Source organism: Aristolochia californica, unplaced genomic scaffold, assembly GCF_029961685.1.
Source record: "Aristolochia californica isolate CCGP_79_NKW_82.1479 unplaced genomic scaffold, dmAriCali1.0.hap1 SCAF_4, whole genome shotgun sequence".
In the NCBI taxonomy this organism is placed as follows: Eukaryota; Viridiplantae; Streptophyta; class Magnoliopsida; order Piperales; family Aristolochiaceae; genus Aristolochia; species Aristolochia californica.
Window position 1 is genome coordinate 7,008,072 of NW_027182103.1, and position 23,655 is coordinate 7,031,726.

The following is a 23,655-nucleotide window of genomic DNA, read 5'->3' on the forward strand; positions in this document are numbered from 1 at the left end:
AACAACACATGTTCAAAAGCAATAACATACAATCATCATTTATCATTCCACATGCAAGTCGCTATGTCATCTCGAAATTGTGAGCTCTTATGGATTCTAATGCACATTGCCTCCGAAAGCTTGTTGATTGGGTATCCCCTTCCATAAGATTATCGATATCATCGTTGTCTGCATCATCTGTTGCACCTAATTCCACAAGCCTTCCATAGCACTTCAAAAAAAATTCGATAACATTCTAAAACATTTCAAAATTAATCAAATTATTTCCATTGCAGATGCACTAAACAAAGAAAAAACACACACATATCAAGCCCAAATTCACCGAACACCCCTGGTAGAGCCCCATATGAGTTCGCAGTCAATACGAACTGTACCTCATCAGTTGGCTAAAGGACGTCGGTGTAGGCGACTCGGCCTTGTTTGAACTGGACTAAACCCCAAACTTTAAACCCTAAACCCTAGACCTTAAAATCCCTAAAAGCCCCAAACCCTAAACCCTATCACCCCAAAACCGAGAACCCTAAATTTTTTTGAAAAAACCCTAAACCTAAAAATAAACCCCTTAAACTGAATGCTTTTAGTAATCAATTTACACCTGGATCCGGACAACACCCAACAAAACGCGTCAAACTTTAAAGGTTTCATCATTATATCTGCAACTTGCTCCTGTGTATGACAATAAACCATCTTTACAATGTCATCTTTTGTTAGCTCACAAAGAAAATGAAAACAAACATCAATGTGTTTATAACAACCATGCATCACTGGATTTTTAGAAAGTTTGATTATTGAACTATTATCACAATAAACAGTTGGGGAATCATGTTGAGCATAACTGAGATTTTCCAATATCCTTCTTATCCATATTGCTTGATAGGCACATGAGGTTGCAGCAATGAACTTAGCTTCAGTGGTGGACAAAGTGACTACAGGTTGTTTCTTCGAGGACCAAGACACTGCACTTGAGCCTAACATAAACACATAACCTGAAATATTTTTCCTCTCATCTATATCCCCAACATAATCACTATCTATGTAGGCAATCAATTCTTCACTTCCTCCCTTCTTGTAGAACACACCAAAACCAATAGTACCTTTCAAATACCTTAATATCATCTTTTTTGCTTGAAAATTAAGTTCAGTAGGGCAATCCATGAATCTACTGATGAGACTCACCACAAACATAACATCTGGACGAGTGGAAGTCAAATACATAAGACTTCCCACAATCTGCTTATAGAAAGTACTATCTATCCTTACTCCATCTCCATTTTTCATGAGCTTGAATCTAGGAACCATAGGATTGCAAATTGGGTTACACTTGTCCATGTTGAACCTCTCCAATACTTCCTGTACATATTTCTTTTGACTAATAAAAATGTCATTTGATCTTTGTATCACCTCAATGCCAAGAAACTATCTCATTTTTCCAAGATCAGTCATATTAAATTCAAGCATCATATTTTTTTTAAACTCAACAAACATAGACTCATCATTCCCAGTAAATATAAGATCATCCACATAGAGACACACAATTAAGATCTTACCTTCATTTCCAGTCTTGATGAATAAAGTATGTTCATGGTGGCATTTCTCAAATCCCTCTTTCATAAACTAGAATTCTATACGACTATACCAAGCTCATGAAGCTTGTTTAAGTCCATACAAGGCTTTTTTCAGTCTTAAAACCTTCTGCTCATTGTCCTTATGTTCATAGCCAGGTGGTTGTTCGGCAAATACTATTTAACTTAGTTCACCATGCAAGAAGGTTGACTTTGCGTCTAATTGGAAGATTGAGCTGCATGAGAAATTACTAGTCGAATTGTATCTAACCGAGTTACAGGTGCAAAAACCTCAGTATAATCTAGTCCATGTTTTTTAGTGTATCCCTTTGCGACCAACCGGGCTTTGTATTTATCCACTTCTCCATTCTCATTTAGCTTTGTCTTATAAAACCCATTTTACCCCAACCTTCTTTGAGTCAGCAGGTATGTGTTGTGAACTCGATAGCACACCGAGTCACTCAAAGGAGGAGACAATAACTCACCAAGTTCATTAGTTATATTTATATTGCTTTAAGTATGATTTTTCATTAATTATGTAAGGAGTATGGTCGTAGGGGCAAAATTATCATTTTTAGCCCTAAAACACTTATGTCGTCAAACCCTATTTAAGGGGTAAGGAAATAGAGAAAAGGCAAGCATTGATTATTAGGTTAAACAGGCTTGGAGCTCTCCTTGACGAGTTCTAGGGTTTGGAGATCTCCCTTGATGATCTCTAGGTCTAGATTTCCTCAAAATCTACATATCCACTCATATCATTCTTGATCTATTCTCCATTGATTCATACCGAGCAAGAGAAGGAGATTTTCTATCCCTTTTTCGAGTTCAAAGAGAGGCCTCAGCCTCCTCCCCATCACCAGCGGTAAGAGAAGGCTTCTCCCTCTCTTACCAAGCCAGAATTGAGTTATCTCACCCCTTCCATCATGAGCAGCATCAAGCAGGCTTCTTTCCAGCATTGAGTGCAACGAGGAGCTAGGAAGGAGCTCCTCAACATAGGCCAAGGGCTATCCAAGTTAGGGCTACAACCCTAACATGAGCAGCAACAAGAAGATGGGTGCAACCCTCTTTTCTGTGGTCAAGAAAAGGTAACACCTTCCCTCTACAATTCATGTTCATTATATAAGGTTCCTTGACCTCTACCGAGCACCATATTACCCTCATCAAAGAGGGTGTTTACCTCTTGATCAAGATCAGTCCGAGAAGGGGGGTTTTCCTAACCATACCGAGTCCAGCAACTCACATACAGTGCTGGAGTCTCAAGTCCTACACCGTGTTACTCGATCCATGACTAGGGACCGTAACAACTTGGTATCAGAGCAGGGTAACATGGGTTATACAGTCAGCAGGGGAAAGATGGAAGGCTGGATGAAAAAGATGGATGAGAGAGATGAGAAAACGCAAGCAAGTATCCAACACCTATCTAACTTGTTTACTGGGTTACTTGCAGAGAGACATGCTAGCCAAGAACCAAGGGATGAGCAATTGATGGGGGGCATTGCTGTCTAGACACAACAGAGAGGAGGTACAATACCAAGGTACACAAAATTATATTTCCTTACCTTTATTGGGGCAGTTGATCCCATAATCTGGTTGCATAGATGTAAGAAAAAAAATTTAAATCAAGGGATTGTTGAGTTTGATAGGTGCAACTAGCCTCCTTCCATATGTTAGACGAAGCCCAGTTATGGTTTCACCAGGTGGAACTAGAGAGAGAAGTGCTGGATTGACGTGAATTTAAAGATTTATGAACTCTTAGATTTGGCCCTCCTACCCACAGCAACCCCTTGGGAGATTTAGTCTTATTGCGACAAACTAGATCTATTGAACAGTGTCAAAAACAGTTCCAAGAAAAGTTGGCTCATGCTAGCCGGTTGGTACGAGTCGACCAGCAGGTCCCCCTTATTCCCAGCAAGCCTCAATGAATCTCTGAGGATAGAGGTCGAACTTCACTTCCCTGCAGATTTGGCTCGGGCAATGAATCTAACCTGGGCAATGGAACAATGACAATGACTTCAGCAACGTAATCCAGTTTGGCAAGGGGAAAGGAACACTTCCTCCACTTGGCAAGGGTGCCGAAATATTTCGTCTCAGGTGACACCTCCTGCATTACCTTCTTCCAGACACAATCCGACTACAGCTCTGGCAGCCGACACGCGCTCTAGTAATCCTCCACCGCAGTATATAAAAAAATTAACAAGTGCGGAGATGGTTGAACGGAGGTCCAAGAATCTATGCTACAATTGTGATGAACAGTACCGAGTGGGGCACCAATGTAAAAGGTTGTTTTGGCTCGAAGTGGATGAATCACAAGATATAGAGGAGACAAATGATATTCTTGAGGAGGAACGACCGACAATTTCTTTACATGCTATTACTAGGCAGAAATCTGCCAAAACTATGCAAGTCAGAGCTCAAGTCCTCAACCAGGAACTTGTGGGACTAGTGGATTCGGGCAATACGCCCAATTTTTTGAGCTTAATAACAGTGCAGCATCTTAAGTTACAGATCCTTCCTCATCCTACAGCCACGGTTTCAGTGGCCAATGGGGAGAAAGTCCCTAGCTACGGGATCAGTAAAGCAGTACAATTTTTCATTGGTACTACTTTATTTCATGCTGAATTTTTTGTCATACCTCTGGCCGGCTTTGATATGGTGTTAGGCATTAAATGGTTGCAAACATTGGGACCCATTATGTGGGACTTTTTTGCATTAACAATGAGCTTTGTCTTACGCGGTAGCCAAGTGCTCTTACAAGGCAGTCAGGTGGACAAACCCCATCATCTGCATACCATGCACACATAGGACCATCCGGATTCCTCTATTGAAATTCTTATTGGCGAGTTCTCCGACCTCTTCCTTCAGTCTTCCGGGTTGCCTCCCTTGAGGCACTATGATCATCAGATCTGTTTAAAACCAGGTTTTGATGTCGTGGTAGTCCGACTGTATCGGTATCCTCATCTACAGAAAGATGAAATTGAGCGACAGTGCCAGGCTATGTTACAACAGGGCCTTATTCGCAGCAGTCAGTCCCCGTTCTCTTCACCCGTATTGCTCGTGAAAAAACATGATGACACATGGAGATTTTGTATCGATTATCAGGAATCGAATGCGCAGACAGTGAAGGATAAGTTTCCTATTCCGGTGGTGGAGGAGCTCTTGGACGAATTACATGGGTCGTGGTTATTTACTAAACTGGACTTACGCTCTGGTTATCATCAGGTTCGTATGCACCCCTCTGACATTGAGAAGACAGCCTTTCGCACACATCACGATCATTTTGAATTCATGGTCATGCCATTCGGCTTATCAAATGCACCCTCCACTTTTCAAGCACTGATGAATGAGGTATTTACCCACTATCTTCGAAAATCCGTACTTGTATTTTTTGATGATATACCAATATATAGCAAGTTCGAAGAGGAGCATCTTAGAGCACATAGGGATAGTTTTTGAATTATTACGAGCACATCAGCTCTATTTAAAAAAATCCAAATGCTCTTTTGTGGCTTCACATGTTGCTTATCTTGGTCACATTATCTCACACGAGGGAGTTACGGTTGATCCCGAGAAGATTCAGGTAATTCATGATTGGCCACAACCTCAGTCTTGCTCAACTTTACGGGGTTTCTTGGGTCTAGCGGGATACTACCGCAAATTTATTCAAAATTACGGGTCGTTGGCAGCCCCATTAACCAACCTCCTAAAGAAGAATTCCTTTCACTGGAATGAGGAGGCCACACAGTCCTTTGAGGCCCTCCAAACAGCTCTTGCCTCCACCCCGGTCTTACAACTTCCCAATTTCGATGAATTATTTGTGGTTGAATCCGACGCTTCTAGTGGGGGCATTGGGGCCGTATTACAGGAGCAGTCACATCTGATTGCGTATTTCAACAGACAGTTGGCAGTTCGGCATCACAAATTGGCCGCATATGAACGGGAATTAATAGGGTTGGCCGAGGCAGTCCAACACTGGTGGCCTTATGGGATCGTGCATTTCTCATCCGTGCTGATCACTACAACCTTAAATTCCTACTTGAATAACGTCTCATGACGTCGCCACAACAACATTGGATCAATAAGTTGATGAGATTTGACTTTTCAGTGGAATACTGTTCGGGGCGACTAAACAAGGCAGCGGATGCCTTGTCACGGCGTTTTGAAAATCAGCAGCTTGTCTATTTGATCAACTAGCCTTGGTTCCTCACCCTTGTCTTGGTGAGAGAAGCCCATGACACTCTTCCGGTCCTACAGGAGCTATACAAAAAGATCACAGAGGGGACTATGGAGTCGAAGTGGTCCATCCAGGATTCACTTATTTGCTATAAATAACACATTTATCTTCCCCCACTTCAGAATTGATTCCAGCCATCCTCTTTGCCTACCACGACAACACTCATGAAGGTATTTAGAAAACATTGCAACGTATTCGAGCAAACTTTTATTGGCAAGCCATGAAGACCTCCATTGCAACATATGTATCAGCATGTCAGGTATGTCAATGCAACAAAATTGAAAACTTTAGTCCCGCCGGTCTTCTACAACCTCTAGCCCTCCCTACATAGGTCTGGGCCGATATTTCGATGGATTTTGTAGAAGGTCTTCCTCAGTCCTCCGACAAATCAGTACTTTTTTGTAGGTCGATCGGTTCTCCAAGTATGGCCATTTTATTCCGCTCGCTCATCCTTATACGGCTTCACGGGTCGCACAGACTTTCCTGGAGAATATTGTTCGCTTACATGGCCTTCAAGAATCTATTGTAAGTGATCAGGATGCGGTATTCACAAGCACTTTTTGGAGGGAACTTTTTCTTTTGAGTGACACGAAATTGAAATTCTCCTTCGCATATCATTCGCAAACAGATGGCCAAACCGAGGTGGTTAACCATACCATCAAGATGTATCTATGGTGCATGGTGGGCGATCGTCCAAAGCAATGGGTTCAATGGCTACCGTGGGCCGAATACTGTTACAACACTTCGTTTCACTCCGCATTGCAATCCACTCCTTTCAGATTTCTCTATGGTCGAGATCCCCACACCTTCTTTCTTATATTCCAGGGTCCACCCGCATGGACGCAATTGATCAGGCACTCATGGATCGCGATCTGCTATTACAGAATATTACAGAACGCCTACGGAGAGCTCAAGTTCGCATGAAAGATGTCTATGATAAGGGATACCGCGATGTCTCTTACAAGGTAGGGGACTATGTGTGGTTACGCCTACAACCATACCGCCAGCAATCCCTTGCGGGACCACCTCGACACAAGCTCTCACCCAAGTATTTTGGGCCTTTTCCCATTATTCGTCACGTGGGGCTAGTCGCCTATCAACTACAACTGCTAGCCATGGCCAAGATACATGATGTGTTTCATGTCTCCCTCTTGAAACCTCATACAGGGTCACTACCTACCTCCACTCCGTTCCTTCCACCAGTGGACAATAGACAAGTTATTCTTACACCAGCCGCGGTGTTACGTGCACGATTGGTCAATGACCAGTGGGAGATCCTAGTCCAATGGACAGAGACTGAATCGGAGGCTGCTGCATGGGAGCAGTTGCACATCTTCAGACAGGTCTACCTAGTTTTTGAGTTTGAGGACAAGCTCTTTCTCCATGGGGAGGCAGATGTTGTGGACTCAATAGCACACCGAGTCGCTCAAAGGAGGAGACAATAACTCACCGAGTTCATTAGTTATATTTATATTTCTTTAAGTATGATTTTTCATTAATTATGTAAGGAGTATGGTCATAGGGGAAAACTTGTCATTTTTAGCCCTAAAACACTTATGACGTCAAACCCTATTTAAGGGGTAAGGAAATAGAGAAAAGGCAAGCATTGATTATTAGGTTAAACAGGCTTGGAGCTCTCCTTGACGAGTTTTAGGGTTTGGAGATCTCCCTTGATGATCTCTAGGTCTAGATTTCCTCAAAATCTACATATCCACTCATATCATTCTTGATCTATTCTCCATTGATTCATACCAAGCAAGGGAAGGAGATTTTTTGTCCCTTTTCCGAGTTCATAGAGAGGCCTCAACCTCCTCCCCATCACCAACAGTAAGAGAAGGCTTACCGAGCCAGAATTGAGATATCTCACCCCCTCCATCATGAGCAGCATCAAGCAGGCTTCTTTCTAGCATTGAGTCCAACGAGGAGTTAGGAAGGAGCTCCTCAACGTAGGCCAAGGGCAGTCCTAGTTAGGGCTACAATCCTAACACGAGCAGCAGTAAGAAGAGGGGTGAAACCTCTTTTCCGTGGTCAAGAAAAGATAACACCTTCCCTCTACAATTCACGTTCATTATATAAGGTTCTTTGACCTCTACCGAGCACCATATTACCCTCATCAAAGAGGGTGTTTACCTCTTGATCAAGATCAGTCTGAGAAGGGGTTTTTTCTTGACCATACCGAGTCCAGCAACTCACATACAGTGCTGGAGTCTCAAGTCCCACGCCATGTTACTCGATCCATGACTAGGGACCATAACAGTATGTCTATCAACTCCCACATATCATTTCTCTCTATGTCTTCTATTTCTACATCCATTGCTTTTCTCCACTTCATACTTTTCACAACATCACCAAATGAGATTGGATCACTGCCTGCAAACAAAACCTAGTATGCAATATTTTCTTCTTCTGAGAGACCTTCTCCACTTTCGAAATCTCTCATCCAAGCTGGTGGCCTTCCAACTCTTTCTTCATTGATATTACTCCTATTTTCTTCATTTGACTCATTTGAATGATCACCGTTTATATCTTTTGTTGAATTGTCATGGTGATCAGCTTCAATGTTTCCTCCATTGTTATTTATTTGGAGAGATTCTTTGTCACTTTCTCCCCAGTCCAGGTAAGCTATAATAGATTCTTCATGACTCTTGCTCCAATCCCAATCGATTTCTTCTTCAAACTTCACATCTCTGCTTACTATTATCTTCTGAGAAACTGGATCATACAATCTGTATGCCTTCGATTCCTTACTAACTCCGAGTAGAATACATCTCACACTCTTGTCATCAAGCTTAGTCCTCTTATTATCATGAATATGAACATGTGGTATGCAACCAAATACCTTGAAATGATCAACTGATGGTTTAATTCCACTTCAAACTTCTTTCAGAGTCTTGTTTTTAACTACCAAGTTGGATTTCTATTTAGAACATAGACAATCCAATTTATTGCTTCAGACCAGAAAGTTTTTGGAATCTTTCTTCCTGAAAGCATGCTTTGAACCATATTCATAATGGTTTGGTTTTTTTTCTCTGCAACTCCGTTTTGTTATGGAGTATATGTTGCAGTCAGTTGTCTATGTATGTCATTTTCCTTACAAAAAATTGTGAACTCTTGTGATGTAAATTCTCCTCCACGATATACATCTTATATATGAACTAGTTTCTTTCTCAACACGACTCTTATAATATTTGAAAGTAATAAAAACTTCTGATTTATCTACCCTCGTCAAGCATACAGTCCGCTATGAAGGCAGCTAAATTCGACTAGCTGATAGGCTTGCATGCGCACAATTGGCCATCGCCAAACATGATGTTGTTGAATAATTATAAGAAATTGTCACTCTTAAATATTTAAATATAATATTAAAAAAACATAAATTTTTGTAAATAAAAAAGAGGGTGTTTTATTATAAAAAAAATACTTTTATAGATTTAATATTATAAGATAGTTTATTAAAATAAACTAAAAATATATTTATCTTATTTTTAATTAATAAATCATTTAAAATAAATTAATATTATTTATGTAAATAAATATAAAAAAATGATTAAACAAATCCTTATTTTTATAATATCCAAATGTTAATCAAATTGTTACTTTTAAAATATCTAAATTCTCACTCTTAAAATAGTCAATAAATATAATATTAAAAATAAGGAATTTATATAAATAAAAAGGTATTTTATTATATAAATTACTTTAATAGATTTAATTCTTATTTTAGATAGTTTTATTTGACAAAACTAAAATAAATTTTAACTTGTTTTAAATTAAAAAATATTTTATCTTTTAAATTAATAAATAATTTTAGCATGTTTTAAATTAAAAAAATATTTTTTTAAAGTTAAATATTATTTATTTATTTATTTATATATATTAAAAAATAATCAAACAAATAATTTATTTTATAATATCCAAATACTTAATCAAAATTTACTTTTTTAATATCTAAATTCTCACTCTTAAATTAGAAATTAAATATAATATTAAAAGTATGAATTATATTAATAAAAAAGATGGTATTTTATTATATAAAATTATTCTGATAGATTTAATTATTATAAGATAATTTTATTTAACTATTCTATTAATAAACTAAGATAAATTTCAAAAATTTCAAATTAATAAGTAATTAAAAATTTTAATTTAGTTAAATATTTAAAATAAAATACTTAAATAAATATTTAATTATTATTATCCTCAAGAGTGAGAGGGCATCGTGAGCGCAACGAGAAGTGAAAGTGTATTTAGGAGGGGTTAGTTCACAATAAAGTGGAAATGAAGTGGAAAATTGAATTGAAATGAGATGAATTGCTTCCACTTGAACTCATTTTTGGGTGTTAGTGTAGACGAGTTCAAGTACACTGGAAAACAAATTCCAGTGTTAGTGCCCCCAAATGAAAAATATAATATAATCAAAAGAATGAGTAACCTTTTATAATATACTTAAATAAAACATATACCTAAAGAGATAATTAACCAAAATAAACATGGTTATTATACTTAATAGTTATTTAATGGGTAGTATTAAAATATATTAATATCCTAATTAAAAAAAATTATATCATATTATTTAATGATTACAACTTATTATAAATTAAAACAATAATTAAGTGAGACTAAAATAATTTATTAAAATAAAATAAAATAAGAGAATATAATAAATAAACCTAACGGTTTAATTAATTATAGAGATTGGATAATTAAACCAATTAATGATTAAAATTTATTATAAATTAATATACTAATTACGTGTAACTAGAATAAATTATTTAAAATAAATAAAAAAGTTAAAAATAACATAAGTGAATATAATACATAAAAAAATTATTTTGGAATAACATAAGATATAGTTTAACATTAAAACTTACTATTTGAATACAAAATTAAAAAAAATAATAATAAATAAATAAATATATTAATTTATCTATAACATAACATATATTTTACATATTATTAATTAATAATATATTTACAAAAAAATAAAAAACTAATGGTTTAATTAATTGGATAATTAAACCAATTAATGATTACAGTTTATTCTAAATTAATATACTAATTACGTGTGACTAGAATAAATTATTTAAAAAATAAAAAATAAAATACATAAGCTGCTATGCATGGTTTAGAGAAATACTTTACTTGTTGATAAGGACATTATTTCCATCTCATCACACTTTTCTAAGGTTTGTTAAAGGTACATGCAACATGTTTCAGAAAAATGCAATTACTTATTGGTACAAAAGAGAATAGAAGATGAATCAAACATCTTTTGAATTAAAAACTGAAAGAATAACATAAGAGAATCAAGAAAAGTTCGCAGGATTGGGTTTCCCCTGTGCAGAAAAGTTTGTAGTAGTATTGTGCATAAGAGAATAGCCAAAATTGAAAGCAAAATTACACGGAACCAGAAGTTCCAAAAGAAAATATTACAATAGTGACAATGGCGAATTAGATAATTACAACAACTCTGCTACCAAGATAATATACAAGTTTGAATTGTTCAGACAAGGTTAGACCTAAGTTCCACGAGTCTTCATAAGAAGCTCAAGAGAGAAGGTCAGGAGGTCAGGCAGAGCAGAAAACCTTAGAGAAGGAAACTGATCATCGGAATTTTCAGCTCCAAATGATGTTCTACATTTGAATTGCTATGGCATTCTTTTATTCTATCACTGTAGTGATTATTTTACCGAAGAGCTTGCCCCTCAGAAGGAGACAGCCTTGATGGCTGTGGGACTAGTAGCATGTTTTACCAGATTTTGGCTCTGAGTGTACATCATAGTGGTGGAACCAGGACATCATTTCCAAATCCACAAGCCATGAAAAACAACCTGCATGGAGTTTTCAGAGATTAAAATTGCAAAGCTTGTTAATTTTATTATAGAGAAGAACATGATAATGCTTGCAGGGAGTAGCTATGCAGGGCAACCTGGATCAACCATCACTTAAAAATTGCAACCTGGATTTTACAATACCATTTTCACAATTTTTTTTATAACTTGATACATTGTCAAGTAATTTATCCTTTCTTTCCTGGTTCAGTCTAGCAATTTTTCAAGGCCATTGATCAGATAACTAATCCAGTATAAATGGGGGCATACCAGAACCAACCAAATGACAATCAGAACTCATGAAGCTCAAGCAGGGTCTACCTAAACTGAAAATAAAGAAAACAAAATTACCTTACTTGCTCGGAACAGATCACTGACTTATCATATACCCATCATTAGTAAGAACCCTGTCTAACAGTAAGCAACATTATTTCTCCAATTACAACGAGCAAAAAAGTGATCAACAATGTTTGATAAAACATAGCACTACCTTATGATTCGACTAACAATCCTACGACTGCTTCCCATTCCCTGAAACTGTGGAGTAACCTGAGAACTGTTGGAAAGAAATTTTATCAATTTTCTAAAATTTACTCTGGCCAGGAAGAGAGAATCTTTGTATTTTAATTGCTTAAACTCCACTATATGTTTGAGCAAAATCTATGTTCCTGGAATAAATTGCCCTCTCGACAAGCCCACTCAATCCAAACTCGTAACAGTCTCTTTCCACCATCTCCCTCGGAGAATTAAAATTAACTCAAACACAAAACTAAATTAGTTGAAAAAAAATTAGTGTTTCGGATTACCTTATGAAATTTGGGGGAAATCACCGCCGAACGGGGAAATGTAAGCCCAATGGAAGAAATCGACGCCTAACTGTCGAAAATCGAAGAAGATTGAAGGAAATCGAAGGATATTGAAACCGGAATAGGTTAAATCAAAGGAAATCGGGGGAGGAGGAAAGAGAAGAGCGAGAACGAGAAGGAAGAGGGAGACCGAGTGTGAAAAGAGATGGAGGCCTAGAGGGAAAGAAGAGAGGGAGAGGGAAGAGAAAGGCCGAAAGAGAAAGAGACGAGAGAGGGAGACGGGGCGAAAACGAGAGATAACAAGATAGAGGGAGCAGAGAACGAAGACGAGCGTCGAGCGAGAGGAGCAAAGCGAGCAGACGAGAGCCGAGCGAGCGAGAGGAGCAGAGACAGCGAAAAAGAGAGAAGAAGTCGGGCAAAAAATTTCGTCGGGAGACGAAGGCTGAGCGAGAGGAGAGGAGAAGAGGAAATGAGCGGGATTTTTAGTTTCGGGGGGGGGGGGGGGAATCAAATTTCCGTCATTTTTGCCCGAGGAGATGAAATGGTGTTATGTCACTTTAATTCAAGTCATTCTGGATTAATGCCATAAGTGGGATGAACTAGGTAATGCGAGGGAAATTCATTCCACTTCATTGTGGACTAACCCCCCTAAGGGCGGGAGGGGGGGGGGGGGGGGGGGGGGGGTTAGTCCACAATGAAGTGAAAATGAAGTAGAAAATTGAATTGAAGTGAGATGAATTGCTTCCACTTCAACTCATGTTTGGGTGTTAGTCCAAGCCAGAAGTGGCTGGAAAACAGATTCCAGTGTTAGTGCTTGGAAAACATATTTCAGTGTCCTTTTCTAAATAAAGAAGAGAATAAGTAACATTTTATGATTATAGTTTATTATAAATTAAAATAATAATTACGTGTGACAACAATAAATTATATAAAATTAATAAAAAATTAAAAATAACATTAAGGAAATATAATAAATAAACATAATGGTTTAATTAATTATAACAATTGGATAGTTAAACCAATTAATGATTATAGTTTATTATAAATTAAAATAATAATTATGTGTGACATGAATAAATTATATAAAATTTTTAAAAATTAAAAAATAACATAAGGGAATCTAATAAATAAACCTAATTGTTTAATTAATTATAGCAATTGCATAATTAAACCAATTAATGATTACAGTTTATTATAAATTATTATACTAATTACGTGTGAGTAGAATAAATTATTTAAAATTAATAAAAATTTAAAAATAACATAAGGGAATATAATAAATAAACCTAATTGTTTAATTAATTATAGCAATTGCATAATTAAACCAATTAATGATTACAATTTATTCTAAATTATTAAACTAATTACGTGTGAGTAGAATAAATTATTTAAATTACATAAAACAGTTAAAAATAACATAAATGAATATAATTAATAAATAAATTATTTTGTAATAACATAATATATAGTATAAAAATACTTAATAAATAAAATTAAAACAAAAAGGATTTGCTAATGGACGCCCGTGTAGGATTTTTTATATCATTTGAAAGTATAACAATATTCTTTCGTAAAATCCAAAAGAATTGTTTAATTTCTATTATACAACATTGAAGAACGAAATTGAAAGAATATTTGGAGTTCTAATTTTTTTATAAACCTCAACAAGCATGTGACTCCACGAACCATGAAAGATCAAAACATAGTTTGTCTCATAAATAAACATATTGCAGTGAACTTGAGTATTGGGAAGTGTTAAAATATTCAAGCAACGTTCATCAAGAAGCTTGGCATCAGACTGGTCTGCAACAATTTTGCTATAGAACTTCTAATTCATAACTGAGTACATGAGAAAACAGATGGAAAATACATATCCATTCATCCTTCTTTGTTGAATAATGTTCATCTTGCATATATCCAGCTAATCTAGTAATACGCTATACAATTTGGCCTTAATCCATTAGCTTCTAGCACACCATTCTGCAAAGCTTATTCAAACTTTTCAATTAAGAAGCCACCAAAAAACGAATTCATTTCAGCATTCTCAAAAAGATTTTTCATGATAGAAAACTGCACGCTGGATGTAAACTTATTCCGAATTTTGAAGCCACCCAATCTGTATAGAGATAAAACAGATCACACAAGATTTAAGTTTTTAATATTAGAATTAAGTAGACATATCAAGAAAGCAAAAGCATACCTTCCATGCGTACATCAAGAAGAAGGCAACAGTATCTGTAGACCAGACTACTGCAAAGGACTTCCAAAAGAATGGAATTACAACATTGAGTAGTGGAATGAGGAGAAATAGATAGTTATGGCTGAAAATCATCAAGAAGGTGAGATAATCACTGGTATCATCTTACCAAGGAGGTGTGGAAAGGCTTCTGGCTGTTGGAAGAATTAATCAGAAGTGTCCGATGTAGTTCTCACCATTGATGAAAGCTCTCATTTATATAATCGTCAACGAGACTAACCACTCCAAGAGCCAATCATTTTTTACTCATCCATTTTTTTTTTTGTTTTTCTGTATGTCCTTCGTTCTAGAGATGAACTTCTCCATGTTCCCACAACCATGTAATTTGATTCCCTTTGAATAAAGCATATTACACAAAATCTATCAGTGACACAACAACTAGAGAGACTGAAGGTAGCTTGTTAGGTGGGTTTTTAATTTAAACACAACATGGGGCCAAAGAGAGGAAATCGAGCTCGAAGAGGGACCTGTTTCTCTAGCACCTCAACAAAAGAAATTGGGCAAGATTCTAGAGAAAGAGGGGGATTCCAACAAAATAAGACTTTTCTACAATGTATATGCATAAAGTTAACAACGGATGATCAAATACAGATAAATTACGCACAAAAAATCAAGATAAATTACGCACAAAAATTCAAATTAACTCAAACACAACACTAAATTAGTTGAAAAAAAATTTGGGTTTTGGATTACCTTCTGAAATTTGGGGGAAATCACCGCCGAATGGGGAAATGTAAGCCCAATGGAAAAAATTGACGCCTACTGTCGAAAATCGAAGAAGATTGAAGGAAATTGAAGGATATCGAAACCGGAATAGGTTAAATCAGAGGAAATCGAGGGACGAGGAAAGAGAAGAGCGAGAACGAGAAGGAAGAGGGAGGCCGAGAGTAAAAAGAGATGGAGGCCTAGAGGGAAAAGAGAGAGGGAGACGAGAGAGGGAGAGGGAAGAGAAAGGCCGAGAGAGAAAGAGACGAGAGAGGGAGATGGGGCGAAAACGAGAGATAACAAGAGAGAGGGAGCAGATACAGCAGAGGGAACAGAGAACGAAGACGAGCACCGAGCGAGAGGAGCAGACGAGAGCCGAGCGAGAGGAGCAGAGACAGCGAAAAAGAGAGAAGTTGGGCGAAAAATTTCATCCAGAGACGAAGGTTGAGCGGGAGGAGAGGAGGAGGAAATGAGCGTGATTTTTTAGTTTCGGGGGGGGGGGGGGGGGGGGGGGGGGGGGGGGTAGAAGAAGCGACGCCGTCGCTCGCAGTAAGTGGATGACTTGAAAAAAGGGCGAAATCAGATTTCCGTCGTTTTTGCCTGAGGAGATCAAATGGTGTTATCTCACTTCAATTCAAGTCATTCTGGACTAACGCCATAAGTGGGATGAACTAGGTAATGCGGGGGGGAATTCATTCCACTTCATTGTGGACTAACCCCCCCTAACAGGACCTTAATTCATATTACTTAACTTGATGGAAGACAAGATTTCCCCTTTAACGAGAAGTAAACCCGTTTTACAGGCTATCCAAAAATGCTTCTCGAATGTGCAAGAATCACACCAGGGATTTTGTATAGGATGGAACACTCTCCAGCTAGATTAATGCAGTCGTTAAGATTATAACCAAACACAAACACACAGACAACATCGATTTACTTTGGCTTTTTGTGGGCCAACGCTTGATGAAGATTTACATTTACAGCTTAGACATTTTAAACGAGTAGAATGACTGCATAAATAACTAGTGGAAACTACCTAACGAAGAGAAATTTGAATAATGAAAATGAAGGATTTTCCCAATATAAATTTCTCCATACTCTTTTCAGTTTCATAATCCCCTAAATGGCGGAAACTAGAAAGAAAAACCTCAGCAGAGATAAAATTTGAAGCTAGAGGATATGACAAATGAATGCAGAAAAAAAGACATTTGGGGGTCACCTTGAATTAGGGAAAGTTGAATTAACCAATGAATTTTTGTTTCAACTTTTTTCCTGTCTTCCTATCAACATTTTAGAATTAACCGAATTTAAATAGGAAAAAATTTCCTCACCTCCCTCTTCAATGGATCCTTCCTTCTGGAAACAATACATTTTGCAGAGATATAATTTTGACGCATCAAACCAGTACCATCCCGCCACTCCTCTGCAAGGAATTCAAGAGTAAAACGGTTGGATGAAAACCCAACCTCCAAACCTACAAAACTAAGTTGCCATAAAGAGAAGCTTGACCATTAGAATGGTTTGGAAATATAACCCACTTTATAAAAGCCATCTCTTTAATCAGAACCGAAGCAGACTCCAGAGAAACAACGCATAATCGATTCCAATTTTTGACGTATGGAATTGCATATTCATGAAAGTCCGCAGTCAATTAATTTCTACTGTCCACAACCCATGATCCTATCAAGGTCAAATAACTAGAAACCCTAGAAATTTACAATTCATCAGCTCGAGAACATGAGAGGCCGAAAATCCTCAACCAACCTAGAAACAGAACAACCAACAATATAAACCCTCGAGATCCATCAAGATAAACCCAAAGTGGGGATGATATTTCCCCTCAATTGATGTCCGTATCATCGAAATCATCCTCGAAGGCGTTGAAGAAATCAGCGTCGGCAGGTTTGTGGTTCTCGACTATGCCTTCACCGGCCAAGATGTCAAGGGGATCAGCGTCGTCAACGTCCATGCCTACAGTCACCGTCTGGTCATCGAAGTCCTGGTACAGAAAGGTGGGTGATGGCTTCATAGCTTCTCTCCCTCCGCAAGGGTTTCCTGAAATTTATTTCTTACCCCAGTAGGAGGCGAAAAATAAGACGGGAGATCAGCACAAGCCACGGACAAGCGCGCTGATACCAACCAGGCACGCACTTTCTAACTCTCTAGATAGATCTCCGCAGGACTCAGGATTTGACTTTGACGCCAAAGTGAAAGTGAAATCACTTGTAACGCTCGTATTAGTGCAATTTGAAAGTCAAAGTGGAAGGACTTTAGTACTGAAAATAATTTAAAACCTGTATGTGTGTATGGTAAGTTGCAAGTGAAAGTGAATTTACTTAAGTAATTTACTTTCACTGATTTTAAGAAAGACGAGTGAAAGTGAAATCACTTTGTGAGACTAGTGAATTTACTTTTACTTGTGCGCTTACTCGTTCTCTCACTCTTGATTTGTTCGTTCAGCCCGTCCACTCTCGTATGTGGATATAATAAATTAAATATTTATTAAAGTATTTTATTAAACTAAAAATATTAAATTAAAATTTAACTATTTATTATTATAAATAAATTGAAATTTATCTTAGTTTATTAAAAGAATAGTTAAATAAAATAATTTTATACAAATTAAATCTATTGGAGTAATTTTATATAATAAAAAAACCTTCTTTTTATTTCTATCAATTCATTATTTAGTATTATATTTGATTTATAATTTAAGAGTGATAATTTAGATATTACAAAATTAACAATTTGATTAAGTATTTGGATAATATAAAAAGTAAGAATTTCTTATCATTTTATTTTTATATGTTTAATAAAATAAATAATTATTTAGAAAAAATATTTATTAATTTATAACATGTTAAAATTATTTATTAATTTAAAACATGTTAAGATTTATTTTAGAATTTATATAAATTCCTTATTTTTAATATTATATTATATTATTATTTTAAGAGTGAGAATTTACATATTGTAAATTAAAATTTTGATTAACATTTAAATATTATAAAAGTAAGGATTTGTTTAATCATTTTTATATTTAACTAAATAAATAATATTAAATTATTTTTAATTATTTATTATTTTAAAACAAGTGAAAATATATTTTTGTTTAGTTAAATAAAACTATCTTATAAAATTAAATCTATAAAATTAATTTTGTATAGTAAAATACCCTCTTTTTTTATTTACATAAATTTATGATTTTTAGTATTATATCAAATTATTATTTTAAGAGTGAGAATTTAGATATTAAAATGTAAAAATTTGAGTAAGCATTTGGATATTATAAAATTAAAATTTGTTTAAATACATTTTTATATATTTAATTAAAAATAAAGTTAAATTATTATTTTTAACTTTTTATTAATTCAAACAAGTTAAAATCTATCTTAACTTATTAATAGGAAAGTTAAATAAAAAATATCTTATAAATTTAAATCTATTTGAGTATTTTGTGAATAAATTTCTTATGTAATTCCACCATACTTTTCACTATACACTAACACAAAAAATTACTTTTCACTATACTTTCCATTGCGCACATAAACACAAAAAGTAATTCACTTTCATTTTCAATTTTACTAGGTAATTAATTTTAATTTTAACTTTCACTAGGTAATTTTGCTTTCATTTTTACTTTCATTTTCTTTTAATGATAATTCGTTTGTGCAAATCTGTTTTGGAATTCTGTGCTCGATATATTTGATGTTATGATTGGTAAACATGGCGCCTTATAGCCTTACCATCTGGTAAAAAGCCGATAGGCTGTAAATGAGTTTGCATTGTCAAACAAAATCTGGATGGCACGGTGGCCTGTCTTAAAACCCAACTTGTGGCTAAAGGTTATACCCAATGTTATGGGATTGATTATGAGGAAATTTTTTCCCCGTCGCCAAGCTTAACTTGGTGTGTCTCTAAATATCTCTAGTTGCTAATTCTTGATGGCCCGTCTTTCAGTTCGATGTAAAAAATGATTTTCTCAATGGCGATGTTAAGGAGGAAATTTATATACAATAACCACTTGGATATGTGGTTGAGGGGAGTTGGTGGGTCACCTTACAAAATCATTATATTCAAGCAGTGATTCGTTTTGGGTTCACAAGGTGCTCTGTTGACTATTCTATATTTGTCAAACATACCAAGAAAGGAGTTGTACTACTCGTTGTATATGTGGATGATATTATTCTGACGGGTAGCGATTTTGGTAACATTAGTCAAGTAAAAAACAAGATATGCAGTAAATTTAAGGCGAAAGACTTGGAACTTCTTTTGTATTTTCTCAGTTTGAGGTTCTTTAGTCCAAACATGGTACTATTGTATCCCAAAGAAAATATGTTATTGACTAGCTTGAAGAAACAAGAATTATGAGACGTCGCCCTACTGAAACTCCCATGGAAACAAATACAAAACTATGTGCTGGCTCGGGTGAAGAAGTTGATCATGGCAAGTACCAAAGACTAGTTGAAGATCTTGTTTATCTCATTGTGATTAGACCAGATATTTCCTTTGAGTTAGTATGGTCAGTCAATATATGTATAAACCTCAGATGTCTCATTGGTAGGCATTGGAGAGGATTCTCAGGTACTTAAAAAGGGCACCAGGACAAGGGCTCTTATATAAGTGTCATGGTTATCTCAATATTAAAATCTTTGCCGATGTGGATGGGTTGGATCACTAGATTATAGGATATCTACTTTAGGGTATTGTACTCTAGTTGGAGGCAACCTTGTTACATGGATAAGTACAAAAAAATTGTGGTTGGAAGGTCCAATGTAGAAGCATTATACAGGGCTATGACACAAGCTTTAAGTGAGCTTCTTTGAATTATATCTCTTCTAGCTGAATTGGGATTTCACAAAGAAGGCCCTATAGAACTCCATTGAGATAATCAAGCAGCAATCCACATAGCCTCCAACCCAGTGTTTCATGAGAGAATGAAACATATTGAGGTGGATTGTCACTTCGTGAGAGAAAAGTTGCAAGCAAGAATCATAAGCCTTAAACATATCTCAACTCATAAACAATTTGCTGATATGTTTTCAGAATTAATCAACTCCAAAGTCCTCTCTACTGCATGTACCAAGCTGGGGTTATAAGATATCTTTTCACCACCAGATTGAGGAATGTTGAAAGTCATAGATAAGCATAGGTTGCATTATTGTACATATCTTATCTTCTGTCTTTTTTTCACTCTCTTTAGGGTGAAGGGTATACTTGTAATTTATGTACTCTCAACACCTATAAATAAAAGCTGGGGGGGGGGGGGGGGGGGGGGGGGGGGTTGGATTTCTTCCACAACCTTTATTCTCCCTTATCTTCTCCCTTCTACACGTTCACCTCACTTTACTTCTTCTTCTCTTCTCCTCCCTTCTTCTTACCTATACTGTAAATTGAATATTTCAATATTATGGAAACCTAAAATCAACGGTGCCACTTTATGTAGATCTACTTCAGCCCCTTGAAGCATCGGTCAACATTATACCTATGAAGTTTAGCCCCTTGAAGCATCGGTCAACATTATACCTATGAAGTTTAGCCCCTTGAAGCATCGGTCAACATTTATGTCTTCCCTTGTTGTATTTAGCCCACAATTTAATACTAGGCCCATTGCTTTGTAGAAGGAGTTTCAGACTGGCACTAGACCCTCCACTTCTCATCCTATATCCAAGTTTGTTTCTCACCATTGGTTGTCTCCTTTATGTTGTCAATTTATTGCATCTATTTCTTTCATCTTTGTTCTATAATCATATCAGGAAGCTCTGAGACATCCAGAATGGAAGGTGGCCATGGAAGAAGAAATGCATGCATCATATGGTATCAGACTTAGATCCTAGTTTCTCTTCCTCCCGACAAGAAACATGTGGGTTGAAAATGGGTTTTCACTATCAAGCACTATCCAGATGGTTCTATTGTTTGCATCAAAGCCCAACTCATTGCAAAGGGGTACGCTTAGTGTTATGGAGTGGATCAAGATGAAAAGTTTCCCCAATGGCTAAATTAAACTCGGTACGCATCTTATTATCATCTTTTGCCACCAATGCCTCTTGGTCGTATATCAATTGGATGTCAAATATGTGTTTTTGAATGGAGACATTAAAGGAAATATATATATGCATCAACCACCTGGTTTTTTAGTTGAGGGGGAGTTAGTATGCAGATTGAGGAAGTCTTTATACGGGCTTAAACAGACTCCTCAGGCTTGGTTTGAAAATTTTAGCCAAGCAATGATGCGGTTTGGATTTAGTTTGTGCTCAGTATATCATTATGTCTTTGTTATTGCTAGTAATTTATGTGGATGATATCGTCTTAATTGGCAATGATGCGGACAACATACAAGAAGTAAAAGAGAAGACATGCAAAGAAATTAAAATGAAGGATCCTGAACTTCAAAGATATTTTTTTGGGTATTGAGGTATTCTAATCAAAGTATGAGATTGTATTATCTCAGAGGAAGTATGTTTTGGATATACTAGAGGACACAAAGATGATGGGGTGTTAACCAGTAAACACTCCTATGGATGCCAATATGTTGGATTTAGGATTCCATGATAAGGTCATCGAGTAGAGGATGAGAAAGAGGGGAGGAAGAAGAAGAAGAAGAGGAGAAGAAAGGAGAGCAAGAAAGAAGAAAATAGAGAAAGAGAGAGATGGAGCTCGAGAGAGCTTAGGAAAAGAGAGAAAGGTTAGGGATGAATTTGAGAGAAGAGGGGAGACTTGATGATGTACCCCTTACCTTGAGCCTCTCTTTATGGTTTATGAAGGAGGGTTATAATGACTACAATGTCCTTAGGGCTACAAGCTTTCAAAAAGAAAAAATATAAGTAGACATACATCATGTTACATAATTACACCCTTGTGTCATCCTTATGAGAAGAGCACTTAATTACCCTTTGTGCCACCTCCTTGACGTGGGTAAGGTTATTACCTTACTGCCACTTGAAGTGTCTTCCAACATAATACAAAGCTATGTGCAAGACCGGATAAGCCATATGTAGTAAGTGTGGTGAATCAATATATGTATAAACCTCAACTTACCCATTGGCAAACCTTGGAGATGATACTGAGATATTTAAAAGGAGCGTAAGGGGAAGAACTTCTCTATAAGAATCATGGCCACTTTAACATAGGAGGTTTTTTGGATGCAAATTGGGCTGGATAACCGGATAACAGGAAGTCCACTTTAGGGTATTGTACCTTAGTTGGAGGTAACCGGGTTACTTGGAGAAGTAAAAAGTAGAGTGTTGTTTCAAGGTCTAGTACAAAAGCTATGACCCACACATTCAGTGAGCTTCTATGGTTAGATCTCTTCTTATTGAATTGGGATTCTAAATAGGAGTTATATGGAATTATATTGCGACAACTAGGCTGCTATTCAAATCACTTCAAATGTAGTCTTCCACGAGATGACAAACACATTGAGGTAGACTACCACTTTATACGGGAGAAGTTTCAAACAAGTATTTTACCTCTCAAACATGTTTCATCACAAGGGCAGGTGGCAGATATTCTTATGAAACCAGTCAAACCAATATTTTCACCACTATATGCAACAAGCTAGGTATCTACAATGTTTTCTCTCCCCTAACTTGAAGGAGAGTTTTGGAAGACACCTCAAAGTGGTATGAAAGTTTCTGGTATCAAAGTTTCGTCAAGGAGGTGGCAAATGAGGTAATTAAAAGGATTTATCATAAGGATGACACAAGGGTGTAAATAAAGGAGATGGTGTATGTCTACTTATATCTTTTCTTTTACAAAGGTTATAGTTCTATGGGCATTGTAGTCACTATAAACCTTTTTCCACAACTATAAATAGAGGCCCAAGGCATGGGGAAGATCATTAAGTCTCCCCTCTTCTCTTTCAAATTTGTCCCTAGATTTTTCTCTTCTCCCAAGCTCTCTCTCTCTCTCTCTCTCTCTCCATCTCTTTAGCCTATCCCTCTTCTTTCACTTTTCTCCTTTCTTTGTCTCTTTTCTTCTCCTCTTCTTCTTCCTCTCCTCTCTCACCACCTTGGTTGAGGACCTTGTCATGGGATCCTAAATCTAACAAAATTTAATTAATTTTCAAAATAAAAATTCGGAATTAAATTTATAATAATTTAGGAATTTAATGACAAATCAATCAAGAGATTGATTTATCATGATTTCCTAAAATAAAGATAAAATCATGATTGATTTTTATTTCTTAAATTAAGAAAATTTGAATCCTTAATTAAGGAGTTAAATAATCCCTCTTTAGCTTATAAATAGGCTTGTATTGATT

General features: G+C 36.2%; 1 protein-coding gene across 1 annotated transcript; it reads right to left on the reverse strand.

The window, feature by feature from the left end:
* Positions 1–61: 61 nt before the first annotated feature.
* LOC137963069 (secreted RxLR effector protein 161-like) lies at positions 62–1,329 on the reverse strand. The gene is made up of 2 exons (XM_068810251.1): positions 736–1,329; positions 62–211 (listed from the first exon to the last, which is right to left on the reverse strand). The coding sequence occupies exons 1-2, from the start codon at positions 1,327–1,329 to the stop codon at positions 62–64; spliced, it is 744 nt and encodes a 247-aa protein (XP_068666352.1).
* Positions 1,330–23,655: the final 22,326 nt, after the last annotated feature.